General features: G+C 35.7%; 2 protein-coding genes and 1 pseudogene across 2 annotated transcripts; 1 reads left to right on the forward strand and 2 right to left on the reverse strand.

Moving 5' to 3' along the window:
• The first annotated feature begins 11,075 nt into the window (after positions 1-11,075).
• On the forward strand, positions 11,076-14,209 carry LOC110873095 (magnesium-dependent phosphatase 1). Its single transcript, XM_022122023.2, has 4 exons — positions 11,076-11,367; positions 11,757-11,928; positions 13,738-13,854; positions 13,929-14,209. Exons 1-4 carry the CDS (start codon positions 11,258-11,260, stop codon positions 14,049-14,051), a joined length of 522 nt encoding a protein of 173 aa, XP_021977715.1. The 5' UTR covers positions 11,076-11,257; the 3' UTR covers positions 14,052-14,209.
• Positions 14,210-14,964: 755 nt separating this feature from the next.
• LOC110873094 lies at positions 14,965-16,090 on the reverse strand (annotated as a pseudogene).
• Positions 16,091-16,219: 129 nt separating this feature from the next.
• LOC110873093 (costars family protein) lies at positions 16,220-16,850 on the reverse strand. Its single transcript, XM_022122022.2, has 2 exons — positions 16,692-16,850; positions 16,220-16,523 (listed from the first exon to the last, which is right to left on the reverse strand). The coding sequence occupies exons 1-2, from the start codon at positions 16,770-16,772 to the stop codon at positions 16,335-16,337; spliced, it is 270 nt and encodes an 89-aa protein (XP_021977714.1). The 5' UTR covers positions 16,773-16,850; the 3' UTR covers positions 16,220-16,334.
• Between the last annotated feature and the right edge of the window lie 10,372 nt (positions 16,851-27,222).

Here is a 27,222-nt window from a genome sequence, read left to right on the forward strand (position 1 = left end):
CACCACTTCACTGACTTCTTCAACTTTAGGAACACATTCCTTGATTTCCGGTTCCAGCTCTTCAATAATTTCAGCCATCATTGCAAGACCACCTCCTGGAACGTACTTATCCCAACTGAAGCCTTCTGGAATCTTTTCGTCATCTTGATTCACTAAAAGAGCTTTTTCTGTTTGTTTGGATTGACTGTTCTCGATTTGAGGTCGTGGATTGAATGGTTATTGACTATTTTTATGATAGATGGTCTGCCGGTAATAATCGTTGGCGAATGGATTCTAGTGGTTATTAACTTCTCTGTTCGGACATTCGCGTTTGAAGTGCCCCTTCTCTTTACACTTGAAGTAAGTCACCTTTGATTTGTCAAATCCAAGTTTAGGATCAAGACCTGCGAGACTACTTCTTCCGGTAATTTCCATGAACCACTGAGCTCTTCTCACAATGCTCGCCATACCCCATTTTATGTCGATGAGTTCTAGTTCCTCGGGATCAATTTGATCGTAATCTTCTTTAGTCATGTCTAGGTTACCAATTCGTCCGGCTACTAGACTATCGTAAGACTCAAGTACAGAAGCTAGAAGTGCTATATGCTGTTTTGCGACTGTCTCGGTAAAATCTTGACCGTTTTTTTATATTAACATCAATATTGCACTGTATCCCATGACTATAATTCTGATTGTTCGAACCTGAAGAACTTTGAGAAGAAACCTGTTCTTGAAAACTCTGAACCTTAGGATTCGGTTCATAATTTTGAAACGGTGAAAAGTTGTTGTTAGGCATGCTTTGAGATACTCCCGATGAAGAATCTGCACTGAATGTCGTTTGAATCTTTGGACTTGGAGCAGAGGTGGCAGGTGAGTTTCCTTTGTAATAAAGTTGAACATCTTGTTGTACGTTTGCAGATTTCATTTTCCTCATCTTCCGAAGTTCAAGCTCCTGAGCTTCAATTCTCTCAATAAACGTACTTAAATTGAAACCCACGTATTCCAAATTGTTCTTCAAAACCAATAAGAACGTACCCCACTCTTCTTGTGGTAGTGCGTCAGCCAACTTATCAACCCACTCTTCGTCTATTTTATCTATATTCAAGCGTTTCATCTCCACTACCAAGTGACAGTACCTCTCAATCAACTCTTTCGTTGATTCTCCACTGATAGCAGTAAATATGTCGAATTCCTTTTTCAGTAGCGCCTTTTTGCTTTTGATCATCGACACACTCCCAAGAAATTTGATTTTAAGAGCATTCCAAATAGATTGCGCGTCACCCTGATGTTGTAACAGTACCAAAATGTCTTCCTTAATTGCCTGTTGCAATATACTGACCATTTTCTTCTCGGCTTTAAAGTGTTCTTATTCAGCCGGAGTTAACGTGTTAAGTGTTTTCGGAAGACCAGCATCATTCATAGGAACTACATATTTCGTTTCAACTTTCAGCCAGCATTCGAGGTGATTCGCCTGAACCCACGTGCGAAATCTATCCTGCTACCCCGAATAATCTTCAATGTTGAGCAGTTTCAGTGGTTTTTGCATGGTTCCTAGCTCGTTCTCCATATTCACATTCTGTGCTATACTTGCTGGAGTTTGTGTAGTCATACCTCCTCCGAAAAACGCATTGTAAAACTCTTGATTATCCATTTTTATACTTTGAAAAATGTTTCAAAAAATTTCTAAGTTTTGAAAATTTACAATTTCAAGCGAACTGGACTTTCAAACAATCTGGACTTTCAGACGATCTAGACCTTTCAAACGACCTAAATTTCAAACTACTTGAACTTTCAAACGACCTGAATTTTCAAGCGACCTGGACTCAGCTCGCACGAGTAGGTCACAATGTTTGAAACTTTCAAACAAGGTGATATAAGTTCACACGATCTGATCTCAGCTCGTGCGATCTGATCTCAGCTCGTGCGATCTGGTCACACCGTTTGAACTTTTCAAACGATCTGGTCCAAACTGTGCGATCTGGTCATGATTTTCAAACGGTTTGAACAAGAATCAAATTATCTGATCACTTTCACACGATTTGAGCATCATTTTCATACGATTTGGATAGTTTCACTTCGTTTGAAGAATTACCTTATCAAAATTTTCAAACAGTTTGAACAAGAATCAAATGATCTGCAACTTTGTACGATTGTTCAAAATGATGTTTTACGCATAATATCCAAAATTCAGTCCATTTTATCCGTGAAATCGTCTGAAAATCCAAGAAAGAGTAGAAGTATATGATTCTAAACCGTTCAAAACACTGATATCAACAGATTTGACTCATCCTGAGCTCTGATACCACTTGTAGGATCGAGGATTCATCCAAACGAGTCAATCAGAGTCAGATCTAGTTTCTAGAAAGGCGGAATCAGACTAGAAACCGTCAATCAGTGTTAGAACAAGAGTAGAAGAGTAGAAAGTCACTTTAAACATGTTCTTCATTGATTTTAGACGTTTAGGTACAGAGAGAATTTAGCACTTCGGTACAAAATTCTCCAGAATGTTACAAATGAAGAACACTACTGATCTATATATAGACCTACCAGACCGCACGGGATAACAAACCCAGACCTCACGAACTGGACAACTCCTCCTCGTGCGACCTGACCATTCAGGTCATGCGACCTGGCTACTACACATAAACTTTAACATTTAAAACCTATTACATACTAATGACACGACATAGACTGATGACGCAGGCGATAGACATTATGCATCAACATATATCATAGGAAGGAAAAAAACACCAACTAAAGGAGAAATAGAGTGAGTCCACTAACACCCACACCACAAGTGTATATGAAACACATTCATGATTTTTATAAAAATATATCAAATAATATAAAGTTATATTGTCCTATTAATACCCGATTATAATATATATATATATATATATGTATATATATATATATATATAATTATATAGTTATTTTTAAAAGCTATGAACACAGAAATACTAGCATCAATCATGAAATGCGTACGTGGGTGTTCAACAAACCAATTAAGCCTATTGAAATTACATGTTTGGTATTAAACTAAAATCGAATTATGTAAAATCCGAACTACATATATTGGGTTACGAAACAAAAATTGAGCACCCATGTAATGTCAAAAATTAGGGCCGAAACCAAAACTGAGCCGGATTAGAATTTGGTTTTGTTGATTGGTTATCTTAAAGTACAATTATTAGCGTAAATTTTATCAAGGGTATTTTAAAATTAAAAACATTATGATTAGTATTTCAATTGAGAATTGGAAACTAATTCCTTAAATCCTCCTCCAAAACCCAACGACTATAACAACATAACTGGAGTGTTAGAGTTCGATCAGTAGATTGCCTATCTTTCCAAATCAAACCCTATTTACATTACAAAAACCATATGTCGGTGATTCTTACCAACAACATTCAACCACATTCATACCAAGGTAATCTCGATTTCTTTTTCTTCTTATAGGTTTCATGATTACTAAAACTGATATTTCTTCAATTTTTTGTACAACATTTTCTAAAACTGATATTTCTTCAAATTTTTGTACGACATTTTTTTCAATTTCAACAACTGAATATCAGGTCAGTTGTGTTTTCAAATTTCTTCCCAAGTTGATGTTTAATACTAATCACTTGTTTCATGTGTTTAATTATATTTAGTACATGTTATTACGTTTAATTTGTTTTTAAAGAAACCAATAATTTTGGTTCATACAATGAAATTACATTTAGATTGGCAACATTTGGGTGTAAACTGATGAAAAAGATGAATGTGAAGTTCATGTATCATATAATTATAAGTTATTGTTTGACAGTTAGTTTTGTGTTAGATGAATGTATTTACTTATATTACTTGAGATTAAATTGAGTGAATATGTGACTGCAAGAATTATGTGTTGTTTGTTTCATCATATATTTGTTGACACTATAGCTTTAGGGATTTAATGTACTTGTAATCACAAGGCGTGTGACGCTTCAATTAAAAGTTTTATATGAATATAGTGAGACTTTGATAAAAATATTTTTCATGTTTTACCAGTCAGACACATTGTGTAGTGAAAGACCTGAAGTTGCAAACTTGTGATTTTTTAATCCAGGTTAAATATCCCATGAACTATGTTATTAAGTAATGGTGTTACTTAAACCAATAAATTTATTTAATATCAAATGGATACTAATGGTTTTATGTTTAATCTAATTGGAATGGCAGAAGTGGCGGAGCTAGCCCAAATTTTAGGGGTATCTTAATTTTTTGTGGGGAGATTAGGGGTATCATTTGTATAAAAAGATAAAAAAAATTTACACTACGTACACGGATTTGAAGGGTATTTTTTACACTACAAAAACGGAGTTGAGGGGTAGCCTCCTTATAAAAAATTTGCCTCCGCCACTGAATGGAAGTCTCTAATCAACTTAGCAATTTGCCCATGGAACTGCGGTCTAAGGTGATGTCCCTAATCCCTACACAGTACGCAGTGTGGGCATGTGTGATGAGAAAACAATTGGAGGTTACTTACCAGTCTTCGCCTCGATGACAAACACCCTCTTCATGATATAGATCGTGTTGCATTCTTTCGCAATAAAGTGATGGAAAACACCTCTTAAAGAGTTCCATCTTCATCTCAGCCGTACTTTGTAAACCTCAACAAGATTGTGGATCCATGACTCCATTTGTTACCACATCAGCGAGATGGATCTAGTGTTGCCTAATCTTGAGCTGTCCCACCCAACTTCTTCACCTGCGAGACCCTCACTAAACTCAGACTAAGATTGGCAAGGTGGGTCTTGGAGTTTTGGGACCGCCCTGTATGGGACCCAGAGATGGTCACCAGTCTACCTGTGAATGCAGTATGTCTATTGCTTCCGTCAATCATGTTCATAATTGTCAATGTATAGAGTCGTATTTGATTGTATAGGTTTTTGTGATAGACAAGACAAGATTGTAATGTTTGTACACATTCATACGAATGTGCAGTTTGTACGAATGGGGTTTCTGATCCGTCCCAGGCACTCTCGTACGAGAGTGTCACTTCATCAGTACCTGTTGGGACGAATGGGAATGCCTATAAATAGGGGATCAAGTCTTGTCATTTGTAAGAGTTGTGGACTTGAGAGAGGAAACTCTGTCCATTTGATTTTGTGGATCTGTAACTTCAAATCATCAATAGAAACCAGTTTAATTAGCTTGTTCTTGTGCATGTCAACTTCATACTCGGATTCCGCGAGATATGAAGACTTTGTGACCGGTTGCAACTTTCGAGACCTGAAACGGTCCTATCAAGTGGTATCAGAGCAGGAGACCGGTTTCAACGATAGGCTAGCACAATATTCCAGCAAAATCATGCATATTTCAAGCCAATTTGGATCTGATATCATCTTTCTACTCACATTTCTTCTACTCATCTTCTTTCAATTTAAAACGCAAAATTGATGTCGAATTCATGGATAAATTTTTCTGATTTTTTGGATATAATGTGCGAAATCATGTTTTAATCAATCCTTGAAAGAATCATATCAAAATTCAAACTGAATCATTGAAAATTGTTGAAAATATCATGAAAAACATAACTTGAAGTTCGCAGGTCGTTCGAGTTTCACCAATCACTTTCGTACGAAGTGACATACTCATTCGGACGAAAGTGATTAAAACTGTTTCTTGAAAAACTCATCAAATTCGCACGAAACGGCATACCCGATTTGTCCGAAAGTGCTCAGTCTTGTTTAACCAGTCAAACTTGACCAGTTCGCACGAAACGGCATTTCCGATTCGTACAAAAGGTGCTTATATCATTGTTTCAAAGTTGTTTGATTGTTTGTTGATTTTTGCAGGTGTTGATCATGGATAAACACATACGCAATCAATCAATGATAAGCATTTCAAAATACGTATTAGTAAAACAAATTAAACATGAATTTAAAGCATAAACATTAAAACAATACCAAGAATTCCTTGATGACTGATGAAAAACACTTGTAGAACGATATTCTCCCTATTTTCGTTGAGAATCTGAAAAAAGAAGACATCCATAATGATACAAAGTTCAAAATATTTAAAAGTTACAATGATGAATTCGGAAACAAATAAAATGAAAATAAAAAACAAAAAACAATAATCATTTAAAAAAAGTAAGAAATCAACATGGAAAGAAAAGATCGTAAATTAAAAAAATAAATCTGAAAGAAACTAAACAGACAAAAAATAAAAAATTGCAAGTATTACTCAGTAAATCTTGAAAACAAAGAACATAAAATCGGGATTTTATATATCCCTGAAACAGAGAATATCTACTGAAACAGAGAATGTCTGTTGAACCAAACAACTTCTGCTGATAAACACAAAGACTGTTGAACCAAACGTCTGCCAAAGAGAACCTCTGCTGATGAATACAAAACTATGATGAAGCTAACGTCTGCTGTGGATGAACAGATGATGCAGTTCAACAAAGGATGTTTAACATAAGAGCTTTAACAGATCATGATCAACATATGATAAGGTCTGTTGAAGCAAAGTCTGTTCAATAGATCCTAATGTATTAGTAAGATAAATTAAACATGAATTTAAATCATAAACATTAAAACAGTACCAAGAATTCCTTATAAGTATTACTCAGTAAATCTTGAAAACAAAGAACATAAAATCGGGATTTTATATATCCATGAAACAGAGAATATCTACTGAAACAGAGTATATTACTCGCACAAAAAGAAAACTTCTGAAACTGCATTGAATAAATCTTAACCATACTACATAACTGAGAATCTGGATTTTATGATAAACACTAACATCAGCTATTATCTATGCTTGAAAACAGAGATTATCTACTGAATTTTTTTTTTCCAAATAATGATCCTTTAACATGTTCTCCGTAAATAATACAACTACTTAACTAAATCATTTTTCAATTTGTACTCGCAACTGTCTATAATGGTATATCTACAATGATTCGATTCATTTAAGACCGAAAAAAGACTACAAACTTCATCATAAGTTGAATGTACATGCCTGTTCTTAGTAAATCAACAATGAAATCGGCCGATTGAAGTCTGTCGTAGAAGAAGACGGGGATGAATGTTGAACCCTTTTCAAACACGGTGATGAAGAAGTATTTTGGGTGAAGATTTGAAAGATGATAGTTGTTGATGTGTAATGATGGTCTGTATGCACAGAACTGTTCGTTCCCCCAAATTTCAACTGATTTAACATATAGTTACACAAACAGCCCTCATTGATTTATGATATTTACATAAGGGAAAATAATGTGTAGTTAATTAATTTAAGTAAGTTATAAGTATTACTGTTATTACAAATTGTATATAACCTTTGTAACTAAGGGATAAAAAAATTTAAAATTGTAATATTTATACTATATATAAATATATTAAAATTAAATATGTTTAAAATAATTATATAACCAACACTTTTGTAACTAAGTGAATGCCGACGTGGCAGTAGTTACAAATATCTGATGGCTAACATCTGTCCACGTCAAAACCTCTCTTGTGATAATGGATGACAGTTGTTTGGAAACCACCGTTGGCCAACAACAGAAGTTAGGAACAGCGTAAGTCAACGGGTCGTTAGCATAAACAGAAGTTATGATTGTTGTGACAGTTAAGATGATCACAATGGAAGAAGATAAAATAGAAATGGAAATATATGCAGTAGAATAACAAACTTTTTTCTCATAAGAATGAGAAGAATGCTTTCATCATCATGCTTTTAACCTAAGCACTTCTAATAATGGATGACAAATTGTTTGGAAACCTCTATTGGGTAACAACAGAGGTTGGAAACAATAGTAAATCAACAGTCATTAGGATAAACAGAAATTATGACAACAGACGATACCTTTTTAGCAGTGGATGAATTTTTAGCCAAGCAGAGGTTTCAAAAATAGTTTTTTTCAGTAGTGGTAAATCAACAGTTGTTAGGATAAACAGTTGTTTCAGAAGAAGGATGTCAGCAGCATGCTTATAGAAAGATTGTAATTACAAATGTTCACCTAGTGAGCAACATGTAACAGCCTAACAAACTCCCAACATCTGCTATTAGCCTAACCACTGTTACTATGAAAACCTCTGTTAAGCGGCATATTTTGAATATCATCTGTTGTTTGTTAACATCTGTTGGCCCATAGCAGACCTTTGCGACTTCAGACATTCTTCATGAGCAGATGCTCTCTTTTGCCAGACTTTAACTACAACAGACCTTTTACAACAGCAAGTATTGACTTTTTGTAATTTGGAGGATCAATTTCTTCAAAAAAACTCTTATTGATGATCAAATTTTATACATTATTTTGTGTTTACACTCATCTGTTCACATACAATTCAACATCAACATAATCTAAATCAAACTCAGACACAATTACACATCTATATCAATATCGGTCTGCAATCCTTAGATGATATTCAAAACTATATAATAATACTTATGCTTGCTAAAATAAGTAAAAGTAAAATGCGACAACAAAGATTAATAGGATTAAAATTTATTCATTTATTCAGCAATGGTAAATCAACAGTCATTAGGATAAACAGTTGTTTCATAAGAATGAGAAGAATGATGTTAGCAGCATGCTTATACACAGATTACAATTACAATGTTCACCTAGTGAGCAACATCTAATAGCCTAACAAACTCCCAACATCTGCTATTAGCCTAACCACTGTTACTATAAAGACCTTTGTTGAGCAGCATAATTTGACTATCATCTTTTGTTCTTTAACATCTGTTGGCCCATAGCAGAACTTTGCTTCTTCAAACTTACTTTATCAGCAAATGTTCTCTTTTACCTTTTATAGCTACAACAGACCTTTTACAACAGCAAATACTGGTGTGTTTGTAACTTGGAGGAGCAAATTCTTCAAAAAAAAAAAAAAAACTCTTATTGATGATCAAATTGTATACATTATTTTGTCTTTGCACTTATCTGTTCACCTTAAACCAACCTTTAATCCTATTAAACCTCTGTTGACTTACCAAACATCTGTTCACACAATTTCAACATCAACATAATCTAAATCAAACTCAGACACTAAATAAGTAGAAGTAAAAAGCGACAACAAAAATTAATAGGATTAAAAATTATTTATTTATTCGTGACATTAAATTATCAACAATCACATACTAAACAACGAAACTTTCAAATCTAACAATAACAACAATAATTAAGAAATTTTAGCTTAAACCCCATCGATTGCCGAACTTCTAGATGTATATCCTTGAGCATCGTCATGAACTCCACGTCTCTATCACCGCACTCTGTATTACCGGCAACACAAAGGTCACGAACGGAAGTTGAAGGCATTCGCATCAAGTTTCTGGAAACTTGCTCTCTCGTGAACAGACCAACATGTAGTCCATCAAAACATCTCTTCAGCTCTTGAAGAGTAGCCCTATCCTCATACACATGTTCCTCAATTTGCCTGATAAAGCGCTGCTTTAAATCATCAGACTCTGCAGAAGTGTATGACGCCATTTTAACTTATATATTACTCAAGTGATGTGAAAGAATGATATCTTCGTAGCAAAACGTGATGAAAAACAGGTGAAGTGGCAATGTGTTTATATAGTGAAATAGCTAACAACACAAGAGATCAGATTTAAACTCATTTGACATTTAATAATCTAACCAAGCAAAACGTGTAGATTTAATATAAACATATAAATTTATGTTCCAAAACAGCAGCCTTTTAATGCAGAAACCTTTTCAAACCCCAGCTTTTATGGGAAAACTATAAAATTAAATATAAAGAAACCCAAGGGACAAATTTTAAAGCTTTAAAGAAAAAAAGGCTATCATAATTATAATTAACCTCTTCATTTACCACATAGACGCGTTTTAAACGCTATAAAAGACAGATGATTAGTTTGATTCAAATCATCAACAAATTGTCTTACAAATCACTGTCTGTCAAAAACAAATCAAAATCAGTAAATCCAACAAAAATATAGATGGCAAACAGATGCTTCTACCACTGGTCAGACACCAGCGATATTAAAACACAATTCTCGATCTGGTCACTTAAAGAAAAAAGATCAGACGAAGAACTAAACATAAAAGTCGGCATAATCAGTGACAATAATTACAACAAAACCTGGAACAACATAGCATTACTCGATGAAATCCTCCACTCTCCTCCATCAGATTTCCAGAAGAATGCAGAAGAGTTTCTGTCACAACTACTAAAACAAGATTATAAAATCTGCGACATGCTAACCGATCTGAAAAACAAAAGATAGAATGAAATCACATGGAGAAAGGCGAGAGACTACGAAATCCTTTCAAGTGTTAACTGTAGTGTGTAATAGTTTATGCATTTATATCTTTCTATGTATATGCATTTAATTTAATACTATCAATATGGATATTAACATACTCTAAAATGTGATTGTTAATAAAAACTATCAACATTATCAACACTTGTTTCTTCACACATCAAATTAAATTAGTATAACTGTAGTTAATAAAAATAAGCCACAAACCTAAAATGCAACTCTCCCATATAACGTTTCACGATGTTGCAACGATGATATTGCAACATCGATGTTAAACGTTGATGTGTGAAACAGAGCTTCATTGAAACGACGATGTTGGAACAATGATATTGGAATGATAATGTGTAAACAGAATCAACCGGCTGAATCATGAGAGCTATGCATTTGAGAGAGAGATATGCTCGCAAATATGAGTGAGAGAGATGAATTGAAATTTGAATGTGGAGTCAGATTCATATATGTTATTTATAGGGTTCGAATATATGGTTTGAATTTTAAATTTTGAGCCACAATTTTGAATCTGGCTAGAGGTCTGCTTTTCTTGTGAAGAGCAGAGGTTTGAAGAAAGTCTGAAAATCAGAGGTTTTAATTTTGAATGAAGTGTAGACTTTGACTTTTAAATGAAGGGCAAAGATTTGAATTAAATGTATTTTAAATTAAGATTTATGATACACTAATTACATAATAAAAGTATTGTTGTACAGCCTCTATTGCCACATCAACTTTTGTTATGTCATTAGGATTTCTTATTTTACAGAAAGTTGTATAGATAGATATTCATAAATTATATATTATCATCCGGTTTGTAATACGCTCGAATCGATCCGACTTTTAACCCCGTAAGAAAATCAGAAGACCTCCAGTCTGGTCTTGAAAACATTGCCCACACCCTCACACCCCACAGGACATCGCTTTTAGCAATTACGTGTTGTAAGATTTTATTTGAGTTGATAAAGCTTGACCACAAGAAGCCCCCTTTTTGGCAAAGAAGAGTAGAAGGAAGATGGGAGACGAAAAGGTGAAAAACGAGGCGATGGAGATCATGGGATTATTTCAAGTGTTACCTCGTTTAGTCGTCTTCGATCTCGATTACACTCTCTGGCCCTTCTACTGGTATATCCCTTTCCCACTACCACCATATTCATTCAATGATTTTTCTTCCCATAAAAATCACCTTTGATCTACGAATTCGGAGTTTTCTTTTTCTGAGTATTCTTAATTGCATACCAATTCTGATGTAAGAATCTCTCCTTAGTACAATTAAGTGTTTCTTTTTCTTCATAAAGTTATCGATATTGGAACGGAGGTAGGTTAGTAGCATTAGAATTGACCTAATTTTAATGGTTTATAACACAAGATTTGGTGTGTGCTTCCTTAAATTTATGTTTTTATACTTTTTGTTTCTTCAGATATATTGATAGACATAGGGATTTTGTATCTTCTTTAAATGGTGATCCTTTTTTTTAGAAAAGAAGGTTTTTAACTTTTGAGTTATTTTACAGTGAATGTCGATCCAAGCGCGAGACGCCATCGATGTATCCTCATGCTAAAGGGATTTTGTATGCACTCAAAGACAAGGGAGTTGATATGGCTATTGCCTCCAGATCACCAACCAGAGACATAGCCGAGGCTTTCATCGACAAGTTGGACATAAAGCCCTTGTTTGTAGCCCAGGTATGTGAAAGAATCTTCATTATGATTGATGCGTTAATGATGGAATACGTGTGCAATTAGTCTCATTTATGTTATAATTCAGATATACCCTTACACCGACACAAGATTAAATCCAGATAAAAAATTAAAATGTTGTTTGGATTTTATAGGTTCTTGTTATTAATCATGTATGTGACCAACATTTTTCTCCCTTCATTGAGTTACATAAATAAGGAGTGTGTTAAATATGGTTTAATACATTAACATGGAGATGTCAAGTGATATAGGACAATAAGCATTGAAAGCCTCTTCTTTGATCACGAGGAATAATCAATTAGGTGAGATGTTTTATGTCTTCCTAGCCAAAAAGAGAGGAAGATAGATTCTAGGTATACTATGTAGGAATCTTAGAACTCCTAGTTTTACTTTGTTGTTTTTTTCTCAGTTCGATATCTCGTACTGCATCCCCCCCACTCCCCGCATGCGCGCGGCCTCGTAGCACCTCTATCCCTTGCTTGTTTTCGATGTTTTACTTGCACTGTGAATGTAATATGCCCTCATGTTAGAAAACTGTTATCAATAACTTTATAATTACTCAGTGAAATGTTTGTTGACCTGGATCGATGGTTCTATTATTTGTGGCAAAATGGGTTGTGACAAAACAAGTAATAATTTTATGTGCGGGTCAATATGGGTTGCTCAACCAACCAACACTCTTTTGTCCATTTATTAAGTATAATTACAAAATGAGTAAACTGCAATTTTACCCCATGTGGTTAGGAGCGACTGACACCCTTACCCCTATTTCCAAAAAATTGCTGTCTTACCCTCCGACTTTTTCTGATTGCATCAATGTACCCCCCTTGAGGGGTAAAGCTGTAAGCCTGTAACCTTACCAAAAGGGCATTTTCGTAATCTTACCCATATTTATATGGTAAACTTCAATTTTACCCCCTTTGCTTTACCTACGCTGACACGTTTAGACCCTGTTTTATCAAAGTGTCTTCTCCGGCGATGTTCCGACCACTCCAGAAATATTCCGACCACCGGAGAAGCGTATTCCGACCACTAAACACATCCTTATCACTCTTTCCACCACCAGACGCTTTCGGGTCACCAAACGTTCAAGAACGTAACCCAAATTCCATTGAAGAATGCTTTCGGGTCAGCCAAAGGCAAGTCGTTTCAGCGAACACCTTGTGTGCACAACACTTGTTCAGCCATTGTCGTCGCTTTTACTCGCTCATTATCCACTTTCTTTTAACTCCTCTGCTAAAACTGATCTGGGTATTGAATTAACCGAGCTTCAAAAACGTAACCCAAATTCCGAGTGAGTTGATGGTGTCAATACAAGTGCAAAGCCGGAAATCGCCGGAGTTAAGTGCTCCGGTGGTCGGAACATCGCCGGAGAAGACACTATAATAAAATAGGGTGTAAACGTGCACAAGGTATAAATGTGTCATTTACTTCAAATTTTTATTTCTTATCAGGGGCAAAAACGTCTTTTCACGTTTGGGGGGGGGGGTTACATTGATGCAATCAGAAAACGTCAGGGGGAAAGACAACAATTTTTTGGAAATAAGGGGTAAGAGTGTCATTCGCCCCTAACCACAGGGGGGTAAAATTGCAGTTTACTTTACTTTTACAAAATATATATTGTTTGAATAGTAAGATATAACTTTTTTAATATAACACAATTTAGGACATTGTAAGCATTTGAATTACAAATTTGGTTTTCATTTTTGTACATTTGACCTGTTTAATACGTTATAAAGACTGACCCTCTTCTCATGGAGGAGTTAGCTCAAATATCTCCTTTTGATGTTTCAGGAGATCTTTTCCAGCTGGAGTCATAAAACAGAACATTTCAAGAAAATCCAACAAAAGACTCGTGTGCCATATCAATCAATGCTCTTCTTCGATGATGAGGATCGTAATATAGAATCGGTATAAGTTTCCCCATACATGCATTATAATATGGCACAACTTTGCCTTTTAATTTCGTCTTGGCAATTTTGCAGGTTTCTAAAATGGGGGTGACAAGCATTTTGGTGAACAATGGGGTTACTCTTGGCGCCTTCAAGCAAGGGCTTACACAGTTCTCTAAAGGCCCAAGTTCATCGAAGAAGGACAAGAAAAGGTGAAAAAACATTTGCATGTTGCATTGAAAGGTGAAAAGAACACTTGCATGTTGGATCTACATTATTGCTGGTAATTTGAACCAAATCTGGTCATTGAAAGTTGTATGATATAAAACCATTTATGAAAATTGTTTAAAGAGATTTCAGATGTTTTGCTGATTTGTTTTGGGTAACGATGAGAAACCATTACCGGAAAACTCATGGGACCCCGCCAATACCCTGCTAACCAACCGATCAGGTCAATGGCATCTTGTCTTCAAGAAGTAATGGTAGAAGTTTATAACTAGAATATAACATTTTTTTTTTCATATAATCCATATAATTTTCATATACAAATATTATATATTTAACGCTACTAGAGGTCATACACTCAAACTACATGTCAAACCGGATCAAAAGTTAAAAGTTCAAACATTACAAAACCATTTTATTATAAACATGTCACATACATAAAGTCCATATTGCTATGCATGAAGGTTATCATGGCTTACAAAAAGTGTGCGTATATTGTTCTACATGAATGTTGTCGAGTCTTACAAAGAAGTCCAGACATTAGCACTTAAGCAACACGACTATGGAAAAAAACATAAACAATATAACAAGCATGCAACTTCATAAACAACCAACTTTCATGTTGAAGTTTGGTTGACAGGGTTGGGCTTCGGAGTCATGCGAGACAGATCTAAACGTACTGGTTCTTACATGTAATTGCAACATAATAGAAACCTGTTTAAAGGGGTCAGAAACCGGGGTCTAAGGCCACCCTCCAACGGTTAAGGCATTATTGATATATGTATAGGAAATATCTGCAAAGAGCAAGTAGTGAGGGAGAGGTGGTGGGAAGGAAGCCCTTCAAATGAGAAGGTTAGGCTTGCTTCAACACATGTATTCCAACCCAAAATAGTAACGGGGTACATTTTGTACACACTGGTGTAACAAACTAACTAACTTAAGTATTCTCATGAAATCACAAAAGAAGGTACGGAACAGGTAACGGTGATTAAGTGCTTCTTTTGAAGCGTTGAAGGTAGCTAATAAACGAACTTATGTAATTCTCTTGAAGGTTTTGGTCACAAAAAACTGAAGACATTTGTGAAGCCTTATCTCGTATTGCTTGCGATTCCATCACCAACTTCACAGATTCCGTCACCATGTCTCTGGTAAAGGAGCCATCTTCATTTCTGGGCACTTCATAACCCACTTCCTTTTCAACTAACAGTTTCGCGCAGAGGCCTTGATCAGCTACCATAGGCATCAGAATCAACAGGTGTCCCATCCCTAAAGATTTGATAACAGACCCCCAACCAGAATGAAAAAGACACCCCCCGATTGAAGGGTGCGTTAGTATCTCCATTTGGGGTGCCCACACAAGGCGAACCACACCCTTGCCAAACACACAAACCTCCAAATTTGGAGGCAATAGGTCTGGACCATCTACCCCTTTGGGCTTCCTCAAAACCCATATAAAATCGAGCCCAGAAAGCTCAAGACTGTAGGCCAACTCATGTACCTGTTCGATCGGCATCTTGTACTCGCTCCCAAATCCAACCAAAAGCACTGATTTTGGTGCTTCATGTCCAACCACTTAAAAGTGTTTGACCAGTTTGAGTCAACAAGATTTTCTGTTTTCCTTTCAGGTGGAAGTAGGCCTATTGGTAGAACTGGCCTTTTATATAGCTTCTGGAGAAGATTTATATATTCCCCTTCAAACTCTTTACAGCTTCGAATCACTACAAACTCACATGCCTCGATAATTCTACTCAGTCGTTGACCACTTGACTTACCAGATTCATCAGGAACCTGAGCATAATCAGGCCTGTGAGCCACAAGAGAGTGGAAAGTGAACCAATCCGGTGCAACCGTAAAGGCCTCGGAGGTTTTGCGCCTACGTCCCCACCTCAACTCATCTGGCGGGCCCATGTACGCTAGAGTAGCAGCAGTATACACACTGAAAAAAGCAGTAGACACCCCATACTTGGCAGCAATTTCGGGAACCCAATATGGACAGAAGTCTATTAGAATCAAATCCGGTGAACTCGTTTTAATATGTCACAATCTTTACACAAATGAGTCATACCAGGTTGCACAATCTTTGTGTGCCTATGCATATTTTTTTTGTGTGAGTTGAGACTATTTTGCCATGCTATTAGTGCTGTAGGACAACCGACAAAGAAACGAAAGAACCGACATAAATTAGCAACACGAGGGATGATTACAGAGTCTTACAAAGTTACAATCAATCATATAGCAAAACAACAACATATAGCACAATAACATGGATACAAATTAAGGAGCAGGAGTGGCAGTAGGAGTAGGTGGTTTGAGCATGATTTCAACATTATCATGAACACCTTGAAGGAGCAGCTCACCATCATATGTGAGGAGTTTGCGCCTCTTGGCTGCCCTCAGTGTCCCAACCAATGCCTCAAATATGTTTGCACATCTATCGTCGTTGAAAAGCACACCGAATGTCACCTTCATTATTTGCAATCAAAACGCATATTTAATTTCAGATCCAAGTAATTAAAGTACACAGTTTTGTCCTAAGTTATCAGATCGATAATAATTGGCTACAGATCTGCGTTATTGTATGTATCAGAAACCAAATTTAGTAATTAGAGGGTAGTAAATAAATATATTTACCTTGTAAGATCCATCTTCTTGCTTGGTACCAAGTCGCTGGATCTCTACCTTGAGTTTTTCAACCTCTTCTTCTACGTTCATTTTGCAGTTGCAGGTTTGCTCGTGTCCTCTTCTTCCATATCTATTTATAGAGGGAGAGCTGTAAAAAGATGTATATTTACCAAGAGGTATGGAGGAATGAGGACTCAATTTTACTAAAAAAAATGACTATAACTAGATTACACATTCAGTAATTTAGGTATATTTATCCTGAATAATCCTTTAAAAAAATACACTTTTACAATAGCTGAGGTTAACAATTTTAATAAAATTCATCTTGAGTTACAAGTTTACCCTTTTATTAAAATAATAATAATAATAATTATAAAATATAAAAAAATGGTAAATTACTTTTTGAGTCCCTGTGTTTTATGGGTTTTAACTAGTTGAGTCCAAAAGCAAAAAGTTTAACGACCTAAGTCCCCATAAGTATTTTCTTTAACCATTTGAGTCTAAATTTCTAACTCCATCCACCAAGTTTGTTAACAATAAGGGTAATTTGGACATTTACACACAAAGTACAAGTCTTATATGCACAAGAGTATAAGGAACAAGTCTTTAATGCATAATTATTTTAATGTTATATATAAAATAAATTATATATATGGTTATACACACACCTGCACAAACATTTCACACTCCATCCCTCCTCTCTTTCTCTCTATCCCTACCACCACCGCACCACCACTGCATCACCACCATCTCCACCGGCAGCTACCATGTATACTCGATGCTGCTGATACCGAACAACTCTTTTCCTTTAAATACTCGTTAAAAAACCTTAATCTATTATCAAACTGGGTTTCCGATAACAGTTTTTGCAAGGCATCTCTTGCAGAAACTCTAGGGTTTCCGCAATAGATCTGATCGGTATTGACTTGAGCGTTGAGTTCAGTTTGATTTCGTTCGATTTCGTCGAGTTTGTTGACGGTTTGCGATAGATCTCAGTGCAGTAAAGTGCTGACAGTTCTAGATCTTGCCGGTAACCGAATCTCCGGTTCGGTTGCGGATGTTTCTGTGTTAGCTGTTTGTTCAAGTGTGAATTCGGTGAACTTTTCGAGGAATTTGTTGGAGTTTAATGGCGGTTTAAAGTCGTTAGGACTTTCGTTACAAAGTGTTGATCTTTCGTATAATAAACTATCTGGTTCGGAGGTTATACCTTGGTGGAAAAGTTTAAACCATTTTGCAGATTTTGTTTGATTTTGTTCAAGAAAGTTAGATGTGGGTCTAAATGTATGATCTTTTTATCTTTGTTGTTGATGGGTGTTTGAAGAAATGAACTAGGTGTGCCTGATCTTGTGAAGAACATGTGGTTTTTTATTTTTATCTTTTAATTATAGGGGTAATTTGGTCATTTAACAAAACTTAACAACAAAATTCCAACTGGATTAGAAATTTGGACTCAAATGATTAAAGAAAATGCTTATAGGGACTCAGATCATTAAACTTTTTGGTTTTAGACTCAACTAGTTAAAACGCATAAAACACAGGGACTCAAAAAGTAAATTACCCTAAAAAAATTAATCCAAGTTCGAATTTGGTTTTGGATTTGAACTTCAAATTTGTGATTTTCCATCTGTTTTGAAATTCGAATATTAATTATGCATTTTATTTTTATTATAAGCACATATAAAAAACAAAAGGACTTTTAAGAATTTAAGTTCTAACATTTGAGTCTCCTAACATTTAATCTCCAGTTCATGATAAACCCAATAAATAATTACTTTAAAACCAGTAAATGCCTTAACATTTGGATTGCTTTACATCCATCATCATGGTTGTAAAACAAGATCTTTAAGGCTGAGAACTCCTCGAGTAGTCGCTACAAGGTAGGTTGCCAAGACGATTTTTTTAACTGCGCCCAATTACTCGGAATCAATCAAACGCGATCACCATCGGCCAGAATCGAATCAAGTAGGTCAACTAGGGCCGAGTTTGACTTAAAAAAAAAAATAAAACTTAATTTCTATATCTGTCATTTTAAAGAATGAATATAGTTTTCACGTATTTTTTATAAACATTAGTTAAATTTATGTTATTTGACGTATATTTAATTTCTGAAAACTAATTTCTTTATAATTTAATATATTTGGTACTCCCCGAGTACTCTCCACCTACGCCGAGTACTCTCAGCTCCCCAGTCGACCGACTAGGGAGCGCCTAGCGACTTTTGAAACCATGCCCATCGTTGAAGAAAATAAGTCAACTTAAGAGTTATGTATTTGATTTCGAGTTAATTTTGTTTGTAGCTAGATCTGAATTTGAATCCAACTTCATAGTTATAAAAATCAGAAAATTCGAGTATTCAAATTTTGATTTGATGAACAACCCTACCCGAGCTATATACAAGAAAAAAATTATTATTATTTTCTCTTAACCCTTATTTTATAATTACTCGCCACATGGAAAGTAAAACTTCCTTTTAGACACCGATGATATTATTTTAATAAGTTCAACGAAATACAAAATTATCTTTTGAAATTTATATCAAACTGGAAATTTAAATAAGCAGAAACAACTTAATCTCTATCTTTAAGAGTTGTGTCTTGAGTGTGTATTCCGTAGAAGATGTATGTGGAAGCTCGTTTAAGGGCAACCCATAACTCACGAGCGATTGTACCTTGAACGTATGGAAACGAAGCTTACGAGATGGTGAAGATGACAACAAGCAAACATGGGCATTGTTGGAGATCAAAGTAGGGTAGTTGGGATTGTCTTTTGGTGAATAGTCCTTCTTCAGATGATGGTAAATGTTTAGATGGAAATGATATTGTTCCATCTACATAGCCGAAAAGGTTGTTGGTGATAAGGAAGATTTGCATCATGGCCTTTCGGTACCTATAATTGGTCGAGAATAATGCAACAACAAGCCTGTGGGAATTGCGGAAAGTTTTATCAGCTAACGTGAATCAACGATTAAAGCTATAGTTTGGTTGTTCATGATTTTTTAATCAGCAGTGGCGGTCACCTATTGGCAGAGAGGTGTGTGATGGTGAGTTGCCGACTATTGTTGAGCGCTAGAAGAAGGGAGAGGTTAATTGTGATCCGGGGCTGCTAGTGTTATTAGGGTTGTACGCAATATATTAACTTGGCTTTGATACCAAGATAAACCATGGAAAGAATATTGTGTAATTTTTTGTATTTATTGTATGAATGATAGGTTACAAGTGGTCTCTCTCTCTCTCTCTCTCTATATATATATATATATACATAGGTTAGGGTTCATGAGTGAACAATGATTATTTGTGAACAAAATGAACTTATCCTGACCATTGTTTTTGTAGATCTATTTTTTTTAATGACAAAATTGTAATTATCTTTTATAACTTACATGTATTTTAATATACACAAGGGTATAATTGTATTTTTCTCTCTTTATTTAATTAATTGATTTTTTTCTCTCTCCTGATTTCTTTTTCCAATTAAAAGAATATTTAATTATATTCTCTATATTTTTTTCTCTCTCACAAATTACCTAACTTAATATTTCATAATTTAAAAAAAAATTACAAACATTATCAAATATTATTCCATCTAGAACACGATTAAAAATATTTAATTACATTCTCTATACAAATATGTAGTAGATAAATGTTTGATGAAAAGATGCATAGTGGAAACAATATATAATAATACACAAGTGTATAAGTCTGGTTATACCGACCTGTATACACTATGTACTTTAATAATACACAGGTGTATACGTCTGGTATATACCAACCTGTATACACATGTGTACTTGAATAATACACAGGTGTATAAATCTGGTTTATACGGACACGTGGGAACAAGATGTAATAATACACAAGTGTATATGTCTTGTATATACTGACATGTATACACATATGTTAAAAAACATAATTTAATTAGGTTTAATATTTAATTTTAAAAAGAACATAAAAGTTTATTTTAAAAAAACATTAGCCCTTCAATCTTTTAAAATTAAAATAATAGATAAATAATTAAAAATGAGAGAGAGAGAGAGAGAGAGAGAGAGTTAAGAGATGAGAAAATTAAGAGATTTTAATTAAAAGTACTTGGCTAATGTCAATCTTACCCTTTTAATCTAAAAAATAATCAAGGGGCAAGATTAGTTCACTCTCAAGAAGTTGTTCACAAATGAACCTAATCCTACACACACACACACACACGCATATATATATATATACATACATACATATATATATATATATAGTGAAAGTGTAATGTACAATATGTCTTAAAGTACGAGCGTACGAGATTTGAAGTTCGCACGTTATAAACTTCATAATAAAAAACTCGCATGTGATAAAATATAGAGTTTGAGTTAAATGCCCGGATAGTCCTTGTGGTTTGTCCTTTTTCACCTTTAATCCCTAACTTTCTAAAATTACCTTTATAGTCCACAACTTTTCAATTTTCGTTCTCGGATAGTCCCTGACGCGGATGGAGGTTAGTTTTTTCAGTTAAGTGGGTGTGAAATTACTAAAATGCCATTGTTATTAAAAAATAACTTAAAAGTAAAAAGAAATATATTTAAATCAAGTGGGGCCACCTTTATCCTACCCCTACCTTACCCCTACCCCCTCTCCCCTTTCTCTCTTCCTCTTTCTCGTTTTTGTCTGCTAGAATCAAACCACTACCAACATTCCATCTTCCCCACCCTCACCACCCTTCACCACCATCTCCACATTTCACCACCATCTTCAGACCCCCCCCTCTCTCTCTAAACCACCACCACCTTCATCTCCACCACAACCATAAAACCTCTATCACTAACCCATCACCCTCGTCGCCTTTCACCACCATACCACTCAGCCACCACTGCCACAACCACCACCGCCACAACCACCACCGACGCCATCATCACCATTGCCACAACCACCCTCCGCCACAACCACCGCCGCCGCCATAATAAGATGTGTGAATTTGAATGATTCTGGAAAACAGAGCATCGGTTGTAGAATGTGGAGAAAAAGATCTGATTATGATTTGTTATTCAGTTAATTATTATTCCAAATGAAAATGGGTGTACAAAAGTAGAGGAACAGAAGCATGGGTGTGAAATGTGAAGAAGAGGATCTGATTATGACTTGTTAATATCATATTATAAACGAAATGTTTGTATAATTTTTGGTTAAATTTGACTGTGAATCATGATTCCGAAAAACAGAGCATCAGAAAAAAAACAGAGTATCAGAAGCAATGGATCTTAAACAAAAGGCGAGGGTCAAGTGAGCCACGGATGGGGATGAAACACGATATACTTCCATGTGATAATAAATGCAAACACAAGTAATAACCGAATAAACAGATTGAGGGTTGATGATGAATGGAGCACATGCCCGCCAATTATTAAGGATGAAGCTTTTTCATTCTTTGCAAGGAAGTTCTTAGAACCTATGGAGGCTCGACCAAGATTAACATGCCCGAACTTATCATCTCTATTAGATATAGAGGTGGTTGAGCTTGTAACTCCATTCATAGAGGTGGAGATTCGTAATGCAGTTGGGATTGTGCGGGGATAAGGCGCTGGGGCCAGACGGGGTTAACTTCTATTTTTTGAAGAAATGTTGGAACTTCTTGCAAGCGAATTTTTATAAATTATTTGAAGACTTTTATTTGAGTGCAACTTTCAGCAGAGGATGCACATCCTCATTTTTAGCACTAATTCCAAAATTCAATGATCATGGGGGGTTTGGGGGGGGGGTCAATTTAATAAGTGTCGTTGGGTTCATAACAAAAGTTAATTCAAAAGCACTTTCAAATCGGTTAAAAGGAGTAATACACAAATTAATTTCAGAGGAACAAACTGCATTTTTATCTAAGCGAAGTATGCTGGATGGCCCAATTTTTTTATATGAAGTCGTATCATGGTTAAAAAGTAACAAAAAGGAAGGAGCGATATTTAAAGTCGACGTCGAGAAAGCATACGACACTTTAAATTCGGACTTCCTTATTCTATGATGACACAAATGGGTTTTCCGGCCAAATGGCGAGAGTGGGTAATGGCTATTGGCAAAACGGCTAGGGCGTCTGATGTGCATAAAATACAACATATAAATTATATCAAATACGGTGTAAAATCAACCCTTTTTCAGTACTAATGTTGGAAAAAGCTTGTTTTTCTGTTCCTTTTTAATTTACAGGATCAAAAGAGCTTAAATGCGCAAAAGGAGCAAAATAACAGCAAAAACCAACATAAATACAAAGAAGGAGCAATTGACACAACTCGCCAAGCCCCAATCCACATCCAGACCACAAGAATAGCAAGATCAGATGACCTGACATGGGTCCGTGTTCACCAGACACGGGTCGTGTCCAAGATTGGAATCTGTGGAGAAGAAAAAACAACTGCAAAGGACAAAACAGATAACCAATACGGGGCCGTGCTAAGCCAACACGGGCGTGGTCAACTCAAAGATTTTCAGAATCTACGATAGTAAAACAAGTACATTGGCCACTGGCCGTGCCGTTGACACACGGGGTCATGTTAGTACAAGACCTGACACAACAGTTAATGAGGACGAGAGAGAGAGAGAGAGAGAGAGAGAGAGAGAGAGAGAGAGATGACCACGGGGTCGTGCCAGGCGGGCACGGGCAGTGGTGAAGCCTCTGTTTCAGCTATAAATAGATGTGCTTGGTTTCATTCCAAACCATCCATTGGCAAACCACTTATCTCTCACTTGCCACCACTCCACCACCACTACAACACCAACATCCACCACCATCATCCATCTTCCATCATTTAGAGTGTGTAGTAGTCTCGGGATCCAAGATCGATAGGAAGAGTCTTTGTCAAACAAAGACCATGCTTGGCTAAACTCTTACATCACTTTTTAGTTGGGTATGTATTAATGACTTTAATAGCTAGTGTTTTATATTGAAGGCAAATTTATCTAATCATTCTTCATATGTTTTTGATTCACATATTCGTGTCTTTACGGTCTATATAAAGCGCGTTAATTGCCTGGAAGGGGGTTACAAGGGTGGTTGGGTAAATTTTATGTCTCGTTCAGTTTATAGATCCTGCGAGAACCTGGTTCAAGATTAGTAACACTTCACGAGTCGGAGCGGGCATTACCCACCACGTGAGAAGTGCAAACTGCTTGAACCCCTTTTCTATAAACTACTATTAAAACTTTAAACCAACCCTGCGAGAACTGTATTCCTGCTGACTCAAAGGGTTGAGGGTGATCGCTGCCTAGAAGGGCCCACCACTTTTCGCATTAATAACTTACTTAATTATCTTTCAATAATCCGACTTTGCGGGACTGTATCCCTGCTGACTCAGACCAATAGGTTGAGGGTAACGTCGCCTTCACAAGAGGGGCCTACCACTATAACTAAGATAATCTCTTAAAATGCCCAAGTTGCGGAAATCATTAAAAGGATACATGAAAGAGGTGTCGGAACCAAGTGATTCCTTCTTGCCTATCAGTTTTTTCCTTTATTTTATTTTCTATTTTTATTTTATCTTTTTTATAATTTAAAAATCTTTTCTTCAAAGTTTGGTTCGATTTAGCGTTAACGATAAGCCGGTATTAAAAGCTCTTGTGTCCTTGGACGACCTCGATATCTTGCCATCACTATACTACGTTCGCGGTGGGTGCACTTGCTCTAGCGTGTGTGTAGAGTGATAGTAGATGTAACGCTCTCCATTTTCTGTACTTTCCATATTTAGAAAGTTGTATTCACATTTTTATTTTTAAAAACTTGTATTCTTACTTCATTTCAATCCTTGTAATCTTGAGATTTGATCATAATGGAAATCGTATTTTTATATCAACCATGTTTAATCATACATGCGTAATATGTAATCAGTCGTGAATTACACGTTTTCATTTAAAACCGAGACATACATTGAGATTATATTTTCTCGGAATCACATTCATACATGTATCATACTTATAATGTACCTGCATACACCTTTATAGCATAAAATAACCAACAATACAAGTGCAAGGACTAAAAATGAAAATTTTCATCTACCCAACCAATTTCTTTAATGTCCTAACCTCCAACCAACTCATTTAATACCCCAACCCACCTTTTAACCTCCAACCAACTCATTTAATACCCATCCTAACTCCCAACCACCTTCATTTAAACCTCAACCACTTAACCCTCTTATAAACACTAACTCTAACACCTTCCAAACACTTGTACCACCTCCAATACTTCCAAACTCTCTCAAATCTCCAAGATTTTCAACTTTGGGCAAAAAGTTCAAGAACCAAAATTGGTAACTTCGGTGTTCTAACAACTCAAGACTCGTCAAACTCACTAAGTGGAAAATTCTTCACAAACCGTGAGTATACTTGACACTTTTTACGCTTTAATGCACTTTTGGGTGTAACATGTTTCAACTATCAAAATTCACAATACATATAATCGAACATATTCAACACTCAATCCGCTAGACATGCTATTTGTTATGCTTAGGGTGTTTATGCTAGAATACTTTCATGCACTCTATTTGTCATTAAATTAGCTAGCCCACCTTAACAATTATATTGTTATATGAGTAGCACACCACCCGATGGGGTATTGTTAAGTTAACATATTTTACGGTCTCGATTACTTCAGTGTCGAGGGATGCTCATTAGACTTTACGGTCTCGTTCACTTCGGTGACGAGGGATGCACATTATTCTCATGGACACTCGGGTTTGGGCTATAGTTATGCACGCTAGCTACAACTTTGTATATAAATTGCCATGTTGGATTTGAGACAAACTTTTATTATATTATGCTAGTACTCAAAAGTTATATACTCGCCAATACTTTTGTGTTGAACTATACTTTAAAACATGTTGCAGGATTATGATGATGATGATACACGGAACTCAGTAGGATGCCTAGAAACGCATTTTAACCTTTAAATACTTGTTGTAATGTGATTCCTTTTGTTTCGACTTGTTGTATTCAATTTCAAACAATGTAATGTGATTCTTGTAGCAATGAAATGAAATTATTATTAAATACTTGTCAGAGTTTAGTGTTATGAAGTCTCGAGTAATCTGGTTTTCGTCTTACTCCGATGTTTCTGCCATCGGTTGGGGTGTGACAGATTGGTATCATAGCCTTAACTATAGGGAATTAGGAAAATTGCCATGCTTTTGACCTAGTCTATAGTTAAGCACCATACTTGACCATACTTGATTTATGTTTTAAATTCTCGAAACGTCTTTAATGTGCTCATATATATTTTCCTATTTCAAAGCATGTGCCTTTTCTAAGGCAACTTACACGATTATGTTAAAACATGAAAACACTCGTATTATACAAACAAGAAGACTTCACCAAAATAGGGGTGAAACCCACAATTTGGTGAAAAACTCTCAATCCGCTTATTCGTTTTTGCACGAAATTTCGCCACCAAGTTAGGAGTGAAATCCTCACCTTGATGGAAAATTTCCAATTCAAACTCTAGCGGACCCTTGTTAATACGAGGTTGTCAAGTTAGGGGTGAAACCCGCATCTTGTCAAACTAGTCCCACCCCTCGATTTTCAAATCTCGCCAAAGTCTCGAACTTTGAATTGACAGGTAACCGGAATGGTAAATACTGCTAACCGAAATTTCGGCCAGAGTATTCTACCAATTAGGCCAAAGCATGCTTCCCAAACTCAAAAGAACTTTCAACCACTTTTGTTTAGTCAAAGTTCCGTTTCGAAACAATCCAAGTTTTAATCAAACCTCCATTTTACTAGTATCAATTTTATGGATAGCACGATCCAAACTTTTCCTTTTCAAAAATTAAATTATTTTTGCAATGGTTACACACACAACATACTAATCCTTTTCATATACATATACATTATTTATATGCATGTATAAGTTATTTATATGCATGATTTCAAAACGTCACCAACAAGAAATACACTATTCACATTCCCAAAAATGGGAGCATATCATCAAGATAGGAGTGATTCCCTTACCTTGACAATTAGCCCCGCTCCCTTTTCTTCTGACAACGACTTCACCAACGAGATAGGGGTGATTTCCTTACCTCAGTGATCGTTACCAACTCTCTTTTACGTAAATCACATGCACAAAATTCTGAATCATACCTTAAATGCTTTATTACCCGATTTTCAAAATCTTATGAAATGCTACCTATCAACCTAGTCGGTCTAATAAGTCTCTTGCCCACGATTTTCATATTTTGTCCAGTCACTAAAACACGCTCACATTATACTATTATACTAAAGACGTTTTGTTCCCAATAGGGAACCAATAAAATTTTCACTCGTATATGTACAAAACTTATAGATGTTGCTTCGTCAACCCCGATTAATTGATAAACATGATCGATCCGTAGTCAACCTAACCAACAAATGCAAATAGCCTATCCATACACCCTCGAGACTTCAATTTTCAACAACATATCCTAACTTAGAACTAGCTCTCCTACCAGAAGATCTCTTGATACGGTAGAACAAGGATGAACTCTTACAACCCTCGTCTATACTCAGAACCCAAGAATCTCGATACGGACCATACCTAGAGA

Source organism: Helianthus annuus, chromosome 16 (genome assembly GCF_002127325.2).
Source record: "Helianthus annuus cultivar XRQ/B chromosome 16, HanXRQr2.0-SUNRISE, whole genome shotgun sequence".
Lineage (NCBI taxonomy): Eukaryota > Viridiplantae > Streptophyta > Magnoliopsida > Asterales > Asteraceae > Helianthus > Helianthus annuus.